The sequence below is a fragment of the Lontra canadensis genome, unplaced genomic scaffold (assembly GCF_010015895.1).
Source record: "Lontra canadensis isolate GAN:19392208 unplaced genomic scaffold, GSC_riverotter_1.0 scaffold107, whole genome shotgun sequence".
NCBI classification, from domain to species: domain Eukaryota; kingdom Metazoa; phylum Chordata; class Mammalia; order Carnivora; family Mustelidae; genus Lontra; species Lontra canadensis.
Window position 1 is genome coordinate 3,884,313 of NW_022631101.1, and position 13,481 is coordinate 3,897,793.

Below are 13,481 nucleotides of genomic sequence, written 5' to 3' on the forward strand. Positions count from 1 at the left end.
AGTCTTTCTGTTTCTGTTCCAGATCTTTTCCCCCCCGGACTTTCAGAGTCTCTCTTCCTCAGGTTTCCATCTCGTTCTCTCCCCCTCTCTCTCCCTCACCCTCAAGCTCTTCCTCTTTCTCTCTCTCTCTCTCTCTGTCCCACCGACGCTGTTTCCTCCACTCCCTCAGATTCCCCTTCTGTCTTCCTCCCCTCTCCGTTTCTCTTTCCTCCCTGCTGGTCCGCCAGCCAGCCGCCCACGCTGCGGTCTCCCCTTCCAATCCCGGCTGACCCCGCCCCTCCTGGCCTCCCCCCCAACTTCCAAGCCTGACCCCTGGTTCAGCTGCCCCCACCACCGATGGGAGGGGCAGGGGCCCCTGACTCCTGGGTCCTTGCTGGACTGGGATTCCTGTTTGAAGAGGAGGAGCTGGGCCCCGACAACTCTAGGGTCCGGGTCACTGGCACCCTGAGGGAGGTAGCCGGGATCCTGGAACTAAAGGGGGCTCAGACTTCTGGGTCCCTGACAAGCTGTGAGCCTGGAGTCAGGACTCCTGAGTGGTTAGTGGAGCCGGGCATCTGGAAATGTGTTTTTGAGCCAATGGATCCAGGTTTTCCAAGGAAGAGGGAGTGACCCTGAATTCCTGGATTATAGCGAGGGCAGAGTTAGGAGGCCATGGTCAAACATCTACCTGGGATCCAGGTGAGAATTGTGTTCTGGACTGAGGATGCCCCCGTCCAGAGGGAGACATGGTCCCTGGGCATATCTCGAGGAGCAAAATCATGGTAAAGGGGACGGGCCAGGGAATTGGGAGTGTGTCCCTGGGCCTGGTAAGTTTCCGTGGATTCTGCCCAGCCAAGATTTCAATTTGTGTATGAGCTTGCATTTTTTTTTCTTTTTCAAAAGATATTTATGTATGTATTTATTTATTTATTTATTTGACAGAGAGAGAGAGCGCACAAGCAGGGGAACAACAGAGGGAGACGGAGACGCAGGCTCTCCACTGAGCAGGAAGCCTGACACAGGGCTCGATTCCAGGACCCCGGGATCATGACGTGGGCCAAAGCAGACGCTCAGCCAACTGAGCCTCCAGGAGCCCCTGTGTTTGAGCTTTTGTATGTGTCTCAAGTGGGTGAAACTTGTGCTTGAGACCAGGAAGGGGAGTCTGAGTTTTTGGTTTCCAATGCACTCACCTAATATTTGTTGAGCACCTACTATGTGCTGGGCACTGAGGGAAAAAAATTAGTGAGCAAAGCCAAGTGCCTGCCTTCAGGGTGCTTACATTCTTGTTCTCCTTTGCAATCCATCTAGACTCTGCTGTGGTCACTTCTTTGGGCACATGGCATTCCCAAGCCTCAGTTTCTCATCTGTGAAAATGGAATGTGAAAAAACAATGCTCTGCCCCACCAGGAAGGGAGCGGACCGGTAGTGACGGTGGGAGACTCTAGCCTGTGGCCTGCTTTTTAAATCCGGGCGGGAAGCCGGTTTCCCACCCGGAAAGGAGCTGGGAGAGCGCCCAGGCGGCTGAGGCAGTGCCCGCGTTTGATTGACAAGCTCGCTTATTTCGGGGCGTGGCCGCGATCGGAAACGCCGCGGTGTCGTCACACAAAACCCCCGAATCTCCGCGAGAATTCCGACCTCACTTTCCCTTCCCCACCCCCACGCCCAGACGCCTGGGTTTCGAAACCCCGCCTCCCCTCGTGACGTCATCACACGCGGCCGCGTTGGCCTATAAAAGCCGTGCGGGCCGCGTCAGTTCCCAACCTCGCTGTGGATCACACCCGCCTACGACAGGAGCCCAGTATCCCTACGTTGCGACAGTGCTCGCCCCCGCAGGTGATAACCTGAATCCCCGAGCCCGGCACCGGAGGGCGAGATGAACGCGCTGGCCTCCCGAGTCGTCCAGATCTGCGATCGCTGGTGGCAACCCGAGCCGGCCCTCCTGCCCCCAGGGTGAGGTGCAGCCCCGAGTCGGTGAGTGAGGGGTCCCAACGCCTGGTACCGCCCCCCGCACCGGAGGTTGGGGGCTGGGGATCAGACTCCTGGTCAGTGAAGAGGGAGTTTGCATTTCTGGGTACCGAGACAGGAGGGTTTGAGGCCGGGACCCCGGGGTCCTGAGGAACGAGGGCCTGGGAGCCCAGACTCCTATGTCTGGGATGAGGTGGGACAAGGACGCACTCCAGGGAGAAGGAAAGAGAAGAAATTGGGATCCTGGAGGCCTGAGCCTGGCGAGAGGAGGGTTCTGGAAGCCAGACTCATGAGTCCCTGGTGGAATGGATGGAACCCTGCGAAGGTCTTAACTTTTGAGTCTCAGAGGGAGAAGAGTGATGAGGGCCTGATCTGTTGATTCTCAGGAGGATGAGAGAGCCAGGGACTAGGACTTTGTCCCCAAGGGGACCAAGTAGAGGATCTGTATTCTCAGTTCTGGGGACTGGGACTTCTGGGTCTGAGAGAAGAGGCTGGGGGGCTGGCTCAGATTCCTAGATATGGAGAGGAGAGAGGTGGGAACCACTGGGCCTCTGCTGGAGAGGGGAGTGGCAGGGATCAGCAAGGAATGTGGGACAGGAATCTCTTGTTGCTATTTGTGTTACTATTTCCGTTGCTATGACTCACAGTCATCCCTTGATGCTCTCCCCTACATGGCTTCTAAACTCTATTTCCTTTTGTTTATTTCCAGCCCAGACAGATGGCCCCAGGCCAAGTGCCCCATCATTGTGCCTCCTGGAGGGAAACCTACCCCTTTTTCCTTCTGTCCCCACTGATGGGCCTTCTCAGCAGGGCCTGGAGCCACCTGAGGGGCCCAGGACCTCCAGAACCCTGGCTGTTGGAACCAATAACCGAAGCCGATCAGGGAGAAGCTGGCCTGGGGGGAGAAGCCAAGACATTTCTGGCCACCTGCCATGCCCCCTGGGTCAGGAACTTTCAAGGGGAGACTGGAGACAGTGGAGCAGCTGAGGAGGATGGAGAAGCATTTTGGGAGGCCTGCCATGATTTAAAAGCCAACCGTTCTCCTCTTAAAGCCTGGGAACTTTCAGAAGATGACGACGAAAAGTGTGGTGGGGACCAAGCAGCCAGTGTCCCTAAAGAGCAAGGAGGTGAATTTAGAAATGGCCAGCCTGCTCCCCTGTCCCCCAGCCTTCTAAGAACCCTGCAAGAACCTCGTGGAGAGGAGCCATCTGTGGAAGGAGGAGCTGCTGAAGATGAAATGGTCACGTTCTTCTCTTTTCCTCCATCACTCTGGGAGTGTGGTCCAGGGGAGGAGGAGGAAGAAGAAGCTGTACACAAAGAAGCTGCCAGAACACCTACTGCCCCTTTATCCCCGGGATCCAAGCCCAAAGCTCAGGTGTACTGTGCTGGAGAGGAAGGGGTTCAAGCCACAGAAGAAGAAAGAACAGAGAACAGAGAAGTCAGAAAGAGCTGTGTTTCCCCCTCATCTTCAGGCTTTCACCCCTGGGCCTGGGAGTGGTGTTCAGGAGAGGACACAGAGGAAGAAGATGAGGACAGTGATACAGGACCAGCTGAGGAGGAGGGAGAAGCTGAGGATCCTTGTTCCGTCCCATCCACAAGTGCCTTCATGAGGGCCTGGGTGTATCGACCAGGAGAGGACACAGAGGAGGAAGATGAAGAAAGTGATACGGGACCAGCTGAGGAGGAGGGAGAAGCTGAGGGTCCCTGTTCTATCCCATCCACAAGTGCCCTCGTGAGGGCCTGGGTGTATCGACCAGGAGAGGACACAGAGGAGGAAGATGAAGACAGTGATACGGGACCAGCTGAGGAGGAGGGAGAAGCTGAGGCCACAGATACGTTCTCAAGGGCCTGGGTATATAGACCAGGAGAGGACACAGAGCAGGAAGAGGATTCAGAAGCCCCTCACTCTGAGCCAAGTCCCTCCCTTCAAGCTCAGGGCACCCTCCACAGGGGCTGGACATACCGGCCTAGAGAGGACGACACGGAGGCAGGGGCAGTTGCTGAGGAGCGGGGAGAAGCTGAGCCCTGCCCCTTCCGAGTGGCCATCTATTTACCTGGAGAGAAGCTGCCACCTCCGTGGGCTCATCCTCAGCTGCCCCGCCGGCTGCGGAGGCGACTGAAGCCCACAGAAACCCCCACCTGGCATCCAGACCCTGAGACGCCCCTACAGTCGCGAAAGGTGGGTACTGAGGGCTCAGTTTCTCGAGTCTTAGAGAGGAGCTGGAACTCCTGGGCCTGGGGCGGGGGGTAGGAGGGCTGGATGCCTCAACTTCTGGGTCCCCCGCGTGTTACAGACGGTTGCGTGTGAACTCCATTGGGAGGGCTGCATTCACTGTAATGCAATCCTTTGCAAGAGGCTGGGGCCCCATGGGAAGGGGGAGCAGCTGTGGCTCAGGTCAGCTCCTGGAAACAGCCTCCGCCTGCAATGAGTCACGTGGAGAATCCCGTGGGCCCCTGACGAGCGAGTGACTCAGACAACAAGCATTTTTGCGTCACTCATTTTTGTGTGGGTTCTCTCTCCCCCTCCCCCACCCCCGCCACGGACACATGTCTGTGCTGCTCCGTCTCCAGGTTCGCTTCTCTGAGAAGGTCTCTGTCCATCTCCTGGCTGTCTGGGCAGGACCGGCCCAGGCCGCCCGCCGGGGACCCTGGGAGCAGCTCGCCCGGGATCGCAGTCGCTTCGCCCGGCGGATCGCCCAGGCCCAGGAGCAGCTGGGCCCCTGTCTCACCCCTGCCGCCCGGGCCAGGGCCTGGGCCCGCTGCGGGAATCCTACTTCCCTTCTGGCCGCCACACCTGCTGCCCCCCAGATCTTACCACTGTCCTCCATCCAGGCCACACCCTTGAGCCAAGTTGGGGCATCTCCCCCCACTCCTGTGTCCCCATCTCCTTGCCTGGACCTCAGTGGGAGGTGTGGCTAAGATCACGGAGTTCTGTGTTTCTACTAGTTATTTATTTTTGTGTGTCGTTTTATAATAAGAAATAAAACTTGCTGATTTGTAACAAGCAATGTCACCGTCACTGTGTGTACTAACCTGACAATAATCTACTACCCCGGGGATAAAGGCTTGTACGTCAATAGAGGACAAACTCTTATTTCCCAACATCCCTCAAATTTGCCTCTTCTTGTCCTAAGCTTCTTTTGAACTAAGGGCTGGTGGGTCTTTCTTTTCTTTTCTTTTACTTATTTATTTATTTGGGAGAGAGAGAAGGGAGGTCAGAGAGAGAAGAGAGAGGGAGGTCAGAGGGAAAAGCAGACTCCCTCTGGAGCTGGGAGCCTGATGTGGGACTCGATCCCAGGATTTCGGGATCATGACCTGAGCTGAAGGCAGTCGCTTAACTAACTGAGCCACCCAGGTGCCCCAGGTCTTTTTTTTCTTTGGTATCGACCTAAATTTTATTAAACTTTCGACAGGTATCTCCCCAAGGGGACTGGGGGCTGGAATCCCTGATCTGTAGAAAAGGGTTCAATTCCAGTTTTCTGTGCCTCCCTTGAAAATACTCGTCCTCCCGCCGGCCTTTAAGTGCTGGCTGCTTGATGATTTCAGCAGTCCAATTTCACCTTCTTAAAGCCCTGTTCCATACTCTTCTTACCTATACAACTTGACTAACAATAACACATGCCTTATAGGACTGTAAGAACCCCAAAGGAGTTCATATTTATTTATTTGCATTTTTAATAGGTTTTATTTTTAAGTAACCCCCACACCCAGCGTGAGGCTTGAACTCACAACCCTGAGATCAAGATTCCCAACGTCCACCAACTGAGCCATCCAGGCATCCCAAGTTCATATTTAAGACAATGTTCGCCAAATAATAAATGTTAGGTAAGTGTAGCTAATATTGTAATCATTCTCTCTCACCCATGCATGTCTTCAATGACCCATCCAAGTTCACGCCTCCAACTCAGAAGTCTTTCCTGACCCCCATGAGATCTGTCCAGCAGCTGAAAGGCTCAAATACCTTGCCCCTCTCCAGTGGTTCCCCAGGCTCTGGCCACACTAGTCTCCTTTCATTTTCCCAAACCGATCGAGCCCCCTTTTCACCTTATGACCTTTGTATGAGCTGTGCCTACTCCCTGATGTTCCCGCCCCTGACCCCTCTGGCCCTAGTTCCTCGTGATTTTTCAGACGTGGTGTGAATATCACTTTTTTATAGATACCTTGATGTGACCCAGCTGACTTGTGCCTCCACACGCTTTTCTCCTTTGTAGCAAAGGAGCATTTTGATTTTTTGTTGTTGTTTAAGGCCCATCTCCCATGACTGTGAGTCCAGTGAAAGTAGGTGCCGCTGAGAAGCCCACTCCCCAGAGCACAGGACTGGGCACGCAGGCAGAGTAGGATGTGTTGGTTATGAGTAAGGTGGTGCAAAAGGAAGCACGCGGGGGCCCTTCCTCCAAATGAGCAGGCACAGAAGCTGGTGAGGGCATGACATTTCATTGCATTACTCACATGCCAGCTTGCCATCGAAACTGGACAAGCAGATGGCAAAGGCTTGGAGCGGGCAAAGTGGGAAGCGGAAATCCATGGTGAACGTGTCTGGGGCCACGCGGCCGAACTGGAGCACCAGGTAGTCGGCTGAGGAGGGAGTCAGGAACTAAGGAAACCTAGCCCCACTCCTCAACTTCCTTCTGCGGGTCTCTGAACTTCGAGACTACCACTTCTAAGAGGCTGTGCGACGCTCCCACTAAGCCCAGAAACCCTGAGGGCCGTTTAAACTGCAGTTCCCAAGAGGCTTTGCAATAACGCGGACTCCGCCCTGCCTAGAAAAACGCTCAAAGGCTGATGGGGGGAGTAGTTCTCGTCTGCTCATCCCTCGCCCTTCCCGCCCTGGCCCCCAGGTAAACCGGTTCCTAGGAGCTCACGGTCATCCGGATGCACGATCTGGAAGTTCTTGACCGAGGCCCGAGTGACTCGACCGTGAAAATTGAGTACGTAGGCGCCGCTCTCGTCGCTCCACGACGGGGCTTTGTTTTGCAGCAGGACCAGCCCCTGACGGGCCCCCCGTTGGAGGCGACTCAGTAGCGACTCCTGTTCCTAGAAGATAAAGCAGGGGGCGTGGTTAAGCTACCACCACTGAACTTTTTTTCTTGGGATGCAGATTTTGCGTCCCTAATCACTCTTCCTTGAGAAACACGGAAATCTGACAAACTCCCTCTGGCTTCACATATGACCACCTGCAAGCCATGAGCCCCCTTCTCCCTTAGGACCTAGGGCAGATCTCCCAGGCCTTCCTCCCCGACTGACCCAGAAATTCCCAACCTTAACCAACTCACGTTTTGAGGTTGGACACTGATTCTCTGGTTCTGGGCATCGATTTCTGGAATGATCACAGTCATTTTCCGGGGCCCTCGGAATCCCAAGACATTGGTCTCCTGGAGGTATTATGCTCCGGTTGGCCTGGCTCTTTCTCCCTCCCCACCATCCTGCTTCATTCTCTCTTGTCTCCCAGACACTCACATAACACACAGCCCCCAGCTCCTCTCTGATCCGAGCGGTCTCCGGGATGAAATTCTTCCTTTCAGGATTCACCCCATTGTCAAAGATGGTGAACTTGGTGCCCAATACATTAGATCTGCCCCAGGAGGGGAGTGGTCAGAGTAAAAATAATTACTGTTTTGCTGTACATTAAGTGCTTTCCCACATCGTGTCATCAACTCTTCCCATTAACCCTCTAGTTGGCACTTGGGTTCCGTGTTCCACGCATCTACAGTCCCAGCCCCTTCTGTTTCTTTGATGAGCCATGATTTTTAGTCTCCTGCCTTTTAGGCACCTTCTTCCCCCTAAAATACAAGAATACTGCACACCACAGCCCTGCCCTATGGGAATTAGGAGTCCCACCCTCTTGCCACTCAATAAGTCAAACGTCTTAAATGTCAACCTCTGCTCCAAATCCCTTAGTTTTCTTATTTCCACCCCTGCTGGGGCTACTGCCTAAGATATACACAGCCCAACAATCCGTAAGAGGAAAGGTCCTAGAACAGGTGGAACTTGTACTTGGTGGCCCGATTATCCTCTCTCCCCCAACCCTCCCGGCACCCCCTGAGCCCTCCTGCCACCTGTTTCTCACACATATCAGGGCTCTGCCCACCTGACTTTGCCCACAAAGTTGTCCCCATCCCGAGACAGGTCTGTGGGGTCCAGGGAAATGAGGTAATTCGAGGTTTTGCTCCTTTTTCTCTTGCGCCCAGCCAGGAGGAAGTGCTGTGGGTAGGAAGAATGGCCCATCAGAATCAGTTTCTACTACTGGCTAGGTTAGGGGTCCAAGATTAAAAAAAAAAAAAAAAAAAAAAAGTGTCCCCAAGGCAGAGGAGAGGGTAATAGAGCAAAAAGTATCTCGAGCCTTGCTCTGGAAGATGTGGTTCTCACTGAAGGAAGTCATCAGCTGGGTCCTGAAGGGGAGCTTCACACCTTAATACCCCCCTCATTCCTTCCGCCACTGGGTCCTGGGTCAGGGCTGAGCCCTGGCAGCGTTGAGCCTAACTGTGGCAGGCTGGGTGGCTTTGGAGACTAGGAAGGAGCCTCCAGCGGGACTTTGGTAGGCATTTCATCAGGCAAAAGCAGGTCTAGCACTACTGAGTAGGGGGAAACCCTCCCTTTGGAAGACTGCCTTGAGGAGAGGCCGCCAAGCCGCTGGGGAGGGGGAAACTGGCCAGTTGAGAGGGGCAAACTGGCCAGTTGAGAGGGGCGTGGTTTGGCTCTAGACTAGGCAATCCGCGAGGGGAGGGGCTTGGTTCCTAGGGGGTGGGACTTATCCCAGGATTGGGGGGGGGGCCTGATAGATTAGAAGGTTCAGCGAGAGGCCGAATTTGGACAAACGCAATGGGGCCAACACTTCGAGAGGGTGTGTAAGGGGTAAGGTTTTAGACCCTCAGACGGCGTGGCCTGACTTTGAGAAAGGTGGGCCCATCTCAAGAGTGGACGAGGCTTAGTTACGGGCTTGGTTAGGGCCTATGCTACCGCGAAAGCAGCCTAGTTCGGAGAACGGCGGGGTTTGGCGTTGGCGTTCAAGAGTCCTTGCTCAGTGTCATCATTGAGCAAGACCCGGATTCGTGGAAGTCTTGACCTCCCTCAGAAAGGGGCGGGACTTGCCCCTGGGAGGTGGGGCTTGCTGGAGAGGAGGCCAGACCGCACCTTCCGGCCGTCGGCCGCCTCCAGGTAGAGATAGTAGAAAGGGAACATGCCCTTGTCTACGCCGCGCTTGTCGCGGCTGATGCGACACTGCATCGTGCGGCCGCGCAGCGCCGGCCGCAGCACATAAGCTTCCATGTCCTCTCCCAGCCGAGGGCCCGGCGCGCGGAGAGGCGCGCGGGGCGAGCTGCCCACATCACTGCTTCCCGCGCCGACCTCGCCTTCCGGGGTCTCGGACACCTCTTCGGCTGCCGGTGGGGAAGTCCTCACTGTAGACTCCGACTCCTCTTTCTTCCCTTCCAGGTCTTCGCCCTAGTCCACGCGCCATATTAAAATTGAGGCATGGTTCAGACCCGCCTCCACCGCAGCCTTACCAACTGCTGATTGGCCATGCCGGCGCAGGGTTACGCCCTCTCCCAACCATGTTTTCTGCCTATTGGTCAAACGTCTTAGCTACGTGCTGGTTGGCCAGCACCTTCAAGGGGCCCACCCAGCCAAGCCTTCATCATCTGTTCATTGGTCACCACTAATAGCGACCCTCTGGAGCCACGCCCGCCCCATCTACAGATTGGAGAATCTCTTTGAAAGCACTGCCTGTTCCGCTAAAACCAGTGTTGTTTCGGTCTAGATAACATCTAACATGGCTCAGATCTCTGCAGCTGAAACTGTCTTACTCACTCAGAGTGAGTGCCAACTGGCCCTTCCCCATCACTGATTCACCCCCTCCAAAGCTCGCTGCCTTTCGGTGGGCTGGATTTTGATGTATGCTTACATCAATTTAAATCCTCCAGATTGACTTCATAAACGGTGCACACCCAGAGACACTGGTAGCCCAATCATAACAGGTTCCACCCACCAGCAAAAAGGGCCTCTGATTGGGCTGCAGAGTTTTAGACCCACCCTCTCTCGAGCTTGAGGCTAGCCCTCCGCTTACATCCTGATTGGCTGTGCCACCTCCTACCTTGTTGGAGGCCAAGTCTCCGCGTCCCAGGTCAGCATCCATGCCCGGGTTTGGTTGTGGACTGGTAGCCTCGTATTCATCTCCAACATCCTGGGGTTCACTCTCTTCCTCCGCACTGGCCCCTAAGGGGTGGAAAAAGCCAGAAAAAAAGACTGGTTTGGGGCACCTGGGTCCCAGGAGCTTAGGACCAGGTCACCAGTGCTGCTGGAAAAGGCCAGGTATCCTGGGTTCCTGGCCTCTCCATATTACTCATGCCAGATCCTCCAGCTCCCCCATGTGCACGGTGTCTACACTGGCTGAGAAATCTCTCCCCTGGGTCTAAGGACACGGGTGGGGTTAGAGTCCTCCCTTTACCTTGTCCCAAAGAGCGCATCCGAGAGATTGGCAACTAAAATGGGAGGGAGGAACGGGGTTTGGGGTCATAATCAAGGGCCCTGTTATTGAATCGCTGGTCATGTCATGAAAATAGAAGGAATTGTCATACAAGAAATAACAGTAACGAAGTACTGATGATGCTACAACATAGAGGGACAAAAACATGCTAATCAAAAGCAGCCAATCATGAAAGATCATATACTATGTTATTCTATTTCAAAGAAATGTCCAAACTGAGCGGGGGATGGGGTAACTGGGTGATGGGCATTAAGGAGGACACATGATGTGATGAGTACTGGGTGTTATACACAACTGATGAATTATTGAACTCTACATTTGAAACTAATAATGTACCATATATTGGCCAATTGAGCTTAAATTTTGAAAAAAAAAATAAATGAAGTGTCCAGAATAGGCAAATCTAAAGCAACAGTAAGTTAGTGGTTGCCTAGGGCTGGGAGAAATGAGGTGTGGAGGGGAGGGTGTTGGCGGGGGGATGGCGTCACTGCTAAAAGGTACAGGGTTTCCTTTGGGATAATGATAATGTTCTAAAGTTGATTGTGGTGATGGTTGCTCGTCTCTGTAAATATACTAGAAATCATGGAATTGTAAGCTTGAAATGAGTAAATTGTATGGTATGTGAAATATATTTCAATATAACTGTTACAAGAGGGGCGCCTGGATGGCTCAGTCCTTAAGCGGCTGCCTTCGGCTCAGGTCATTGTCTCGGGGTCCTGGGATCAAGCCCAGCATTGGGCTCCCTGCTCAGCGGGAAGCCTGCTTTTCCCTCTCCCTCTCCCCCTGCTTGTGTTCCCTCCCTCACTGTGTGCTTCTCTCTCTGTGTATCAAATAAATAAAATCTTTAAAAAACAAAACTGTTACAAGAAAGGGGGCCATATGGACCAGGGAACTGGATTCCACCCAGTGTCCCCGAAATTACCAGGTCGTTGGCGGGCTGGCCAACCCCTGCGTCGAGTCCCTGGAGGCTCTTTATAAGGAGGAGGAGAAGCGGGGACATCCTCCACGGAAACTTCCTCCAACTCTGGATCGGAACTGTCTGGCAGCCAGGAGAAGGAAAGGGACTAGAGATCAGGATTTCAGGAGGTTGGGGAGGTGGGAAAGGGGCCTGGAGATTGAGATTCCTGAGTGTTGGAGAAGGAGTAGTTTCAGGATCTGGATTCCTTGGTGTGAGGGATGACAGGGCCCCTGGGGGCCTGGACTCCTGGCTTCTTTGGAGAGCAAGGATTGAGATTCCAGACTCCTGGATTCTGGTGGGAGTGTAGTTCTAGGGTATAGGCGGCCCAAGGACTCGAGATTACCTCCTTCTGTCGGCGATGCCAGTGGGCCACGCTCACCGCTGCCATCTCCACCGCAGCTCACGATGCCCAGGGCACTGTGGGCACCAGAGCGCAGGTGTGCCTCTGGCACGTTTTCCTGGAGGAAAGGGTTCCCAAGGCCTGGGAGAAGGTGCAGCAAGGCCCATTAACACTATGTACAAATTCCAGTCCTCTGCGAAGATCCGCTCTCTCAGTGACTTCCAGACTGCCCTGAGTGACTCCCTGCGTGACCGCCCAAACCCCGGAGACCCATGCAGAACGCAAAGTCCATCCTAAGGCTCAAGCAAGCACATCCCTGCGGCTAACTCCATGCCTGCACAGTCGCACACGCAGCTCTCGGTCTCTCCAGGACCGGTCTTGAAATTATCCAGGCCTCGGCCCCCACCCGCCCCCGGGGCTTTGTTAATTCCATCCTCCACTCTCCGGAATTGAGTCCCTGCCTTTCTGCCTTTTCCAGGGCTGCCCCCTCCCCTGCCCCCGCCCGGATACAGCCCCGGCTCTCGCGCCCCACCCTCTAGTTGCACCGGGCTCCGCCCCCGCGCTCTCCTTGCTCCGCCCCTGAGCTCTCCCGGGTCCTGCTCCCCGGTGCCCAAGGGCCGGGTACGGGTCTCATCAGGACTCCGCTTGGACCCTCCCCTCTCGGCCCTTGGGGGCCCGGTCCCAAACCCCCGCAGACCCCTCCCTCTGGGCCTAGGCTCCTGCCCGACACTAGAACTTTTCCTCACCGCTGTCACCCGCGAGGCGCTCCTCCCGTCGCCTTGGTCGCCGGGGCCACAGGGAAGCGTCGGGATTGGCCTGAACCATGAGGGGCTCTTGGCGCTTCCGCCGCTGCTTCTTCTCAAAGAGCCGTCTCTGCCGAGTGTAAAACGGGGGTGTGGGGCCAGGAACCGAACGGGAAGACGGGGCGAAGGAGGGCCTGGGGTAAGGGGAGGCATGCCTGGAGGGGGAGTCCTGGAGTCCAGGCTCTCAGTCCCTCATCTCCTATTTCCTTGGATCCAGGAGTCCTGGCGCCCGGTCAGTTCCCCCAGGACCTAGAAGTCCTGCCCTCCAGAACCCTTGTTCCTTAGAAACGTTGCATTCTCATCACCAAGGTCTGCTTCTTTAGGATCTCCAATTCCTATTTTCTCATTTCCCAGTTGCAGACTTGAGGCTGGGAGAGAGCCAAGGAGGGCCAGGAGTCCCAGAACAAGTCCTGGGGTGGTGCTCCTGGAAGCTTTGGAAGACCGAAGGGTGGGGGTGCAGGATGGGGGGATTGGGGGGTGTCAGGACTCCTTGGCATAGTACCTGCTGTTCCAGCTTCTGCAGCCTCATGGCGATGAGCTCATCCCCCAGCACCCTGAGAGAGGTGCAGGCTCATGGTGACAACAAGCAGGGCACCCCAGCTGCCCCAAAGCCCCTCCTTCCCTTTCTTCTTGCCCAACATCGGGTTCTGAGCACTCATGAGGTCACAGAAGGAAAAGAACCTCAGTCTGTCCCACCAGTTCTGAAACTCTTTTTCTCCAGCACTGGCCTGTCTAGAATGCAGGATGCAGGAGTCCAGACCCCCAGCCCCTTACTGCGAGGCTGACGGTGCTGAACTTGCAAACATGGTCATAAAGCCATGAAGTGAGTGTGGGCATAGTCAAACCTTAAGCCCCTCCTGCACCCCCATTTCCATCCTTGCCCATCCTGTTGCCCCACTCACTCTTTCTTCCATGTGTCATTCTCCTGAGACATTCTGGAGAAGCAAGAATGAA

General features: G+C 55.0%; 2 protein-coding genes across 3 annotated transcripts; one reads left to right on the forward strand and one right to left on the reverse strand.

Moving 5' to 3' along the window:
* The first annotated feature begins 1,783 nt into the window (after positions 1–1,783).
* On the forward strand, positions 1,784–4,948 carry PPP1R15A (protein phosphatase 1 regulatory subunit 15A). Its single transcript, XM_032838921.1, has 3 exons — positions 1,784–1,950; positions 2,654–4,123; positions 4,516–4,948. Exons 2-3 carry the CDS (start codon positions 2,663–2,665, stop codon positions 4,861–4,863), a joined length of 1,809 nt encoding a protein of 602 aa, XP_032694812.1. The 5' UTR covers positions 1,784–1,950; positions 2,654–2,662; the 3' UTR covers positions 4,864–4,948.
* Positions 4,949–6,359: 1,411 nt separating this feature from the next.
* TULP2 (TUB like protein 2) lies at positions 6,360–13,462 on the reverse strand. 2 transcript variants are annotated; one of them, XM_032838924.1, is made up of 12 exons: positions 13,430–13,462; positions 13,030–13,081; positions 12,480–12,597; positions 11,728–11,865; positions 11,349–11,465; positions 10,034–10,155; positions 9,076–9,384; positions 8,033–8,145; positions 7,402–7,516; positions 7,218–7,316; positions 6,807–6,978; positions 6,360–6,519 (listed from the first exon to the last, which is right to left on the reverse strand). In XM_032838924.1, exons 1-12 carry the CDS (start codon positions 13,459–13,461, stop codon positions 6,386–6,388), a joined length of 1,521 nt encoding a protein of 506 aa, XP_032694815.1. In that variant the 5' UTR covers position 13,462; the 3' UTR covers positions 6,360–6,385. The 2 variants fall into 2 exon arrangements, with proteins under 2 accessions (XP_032694815.1, XP_032694814.1); XM_032838923.1 differs by having other exon boundaries at positions 12,471–12,597.
* Positions 13,463–13,481: the final 19 nt, after the last annotated feature.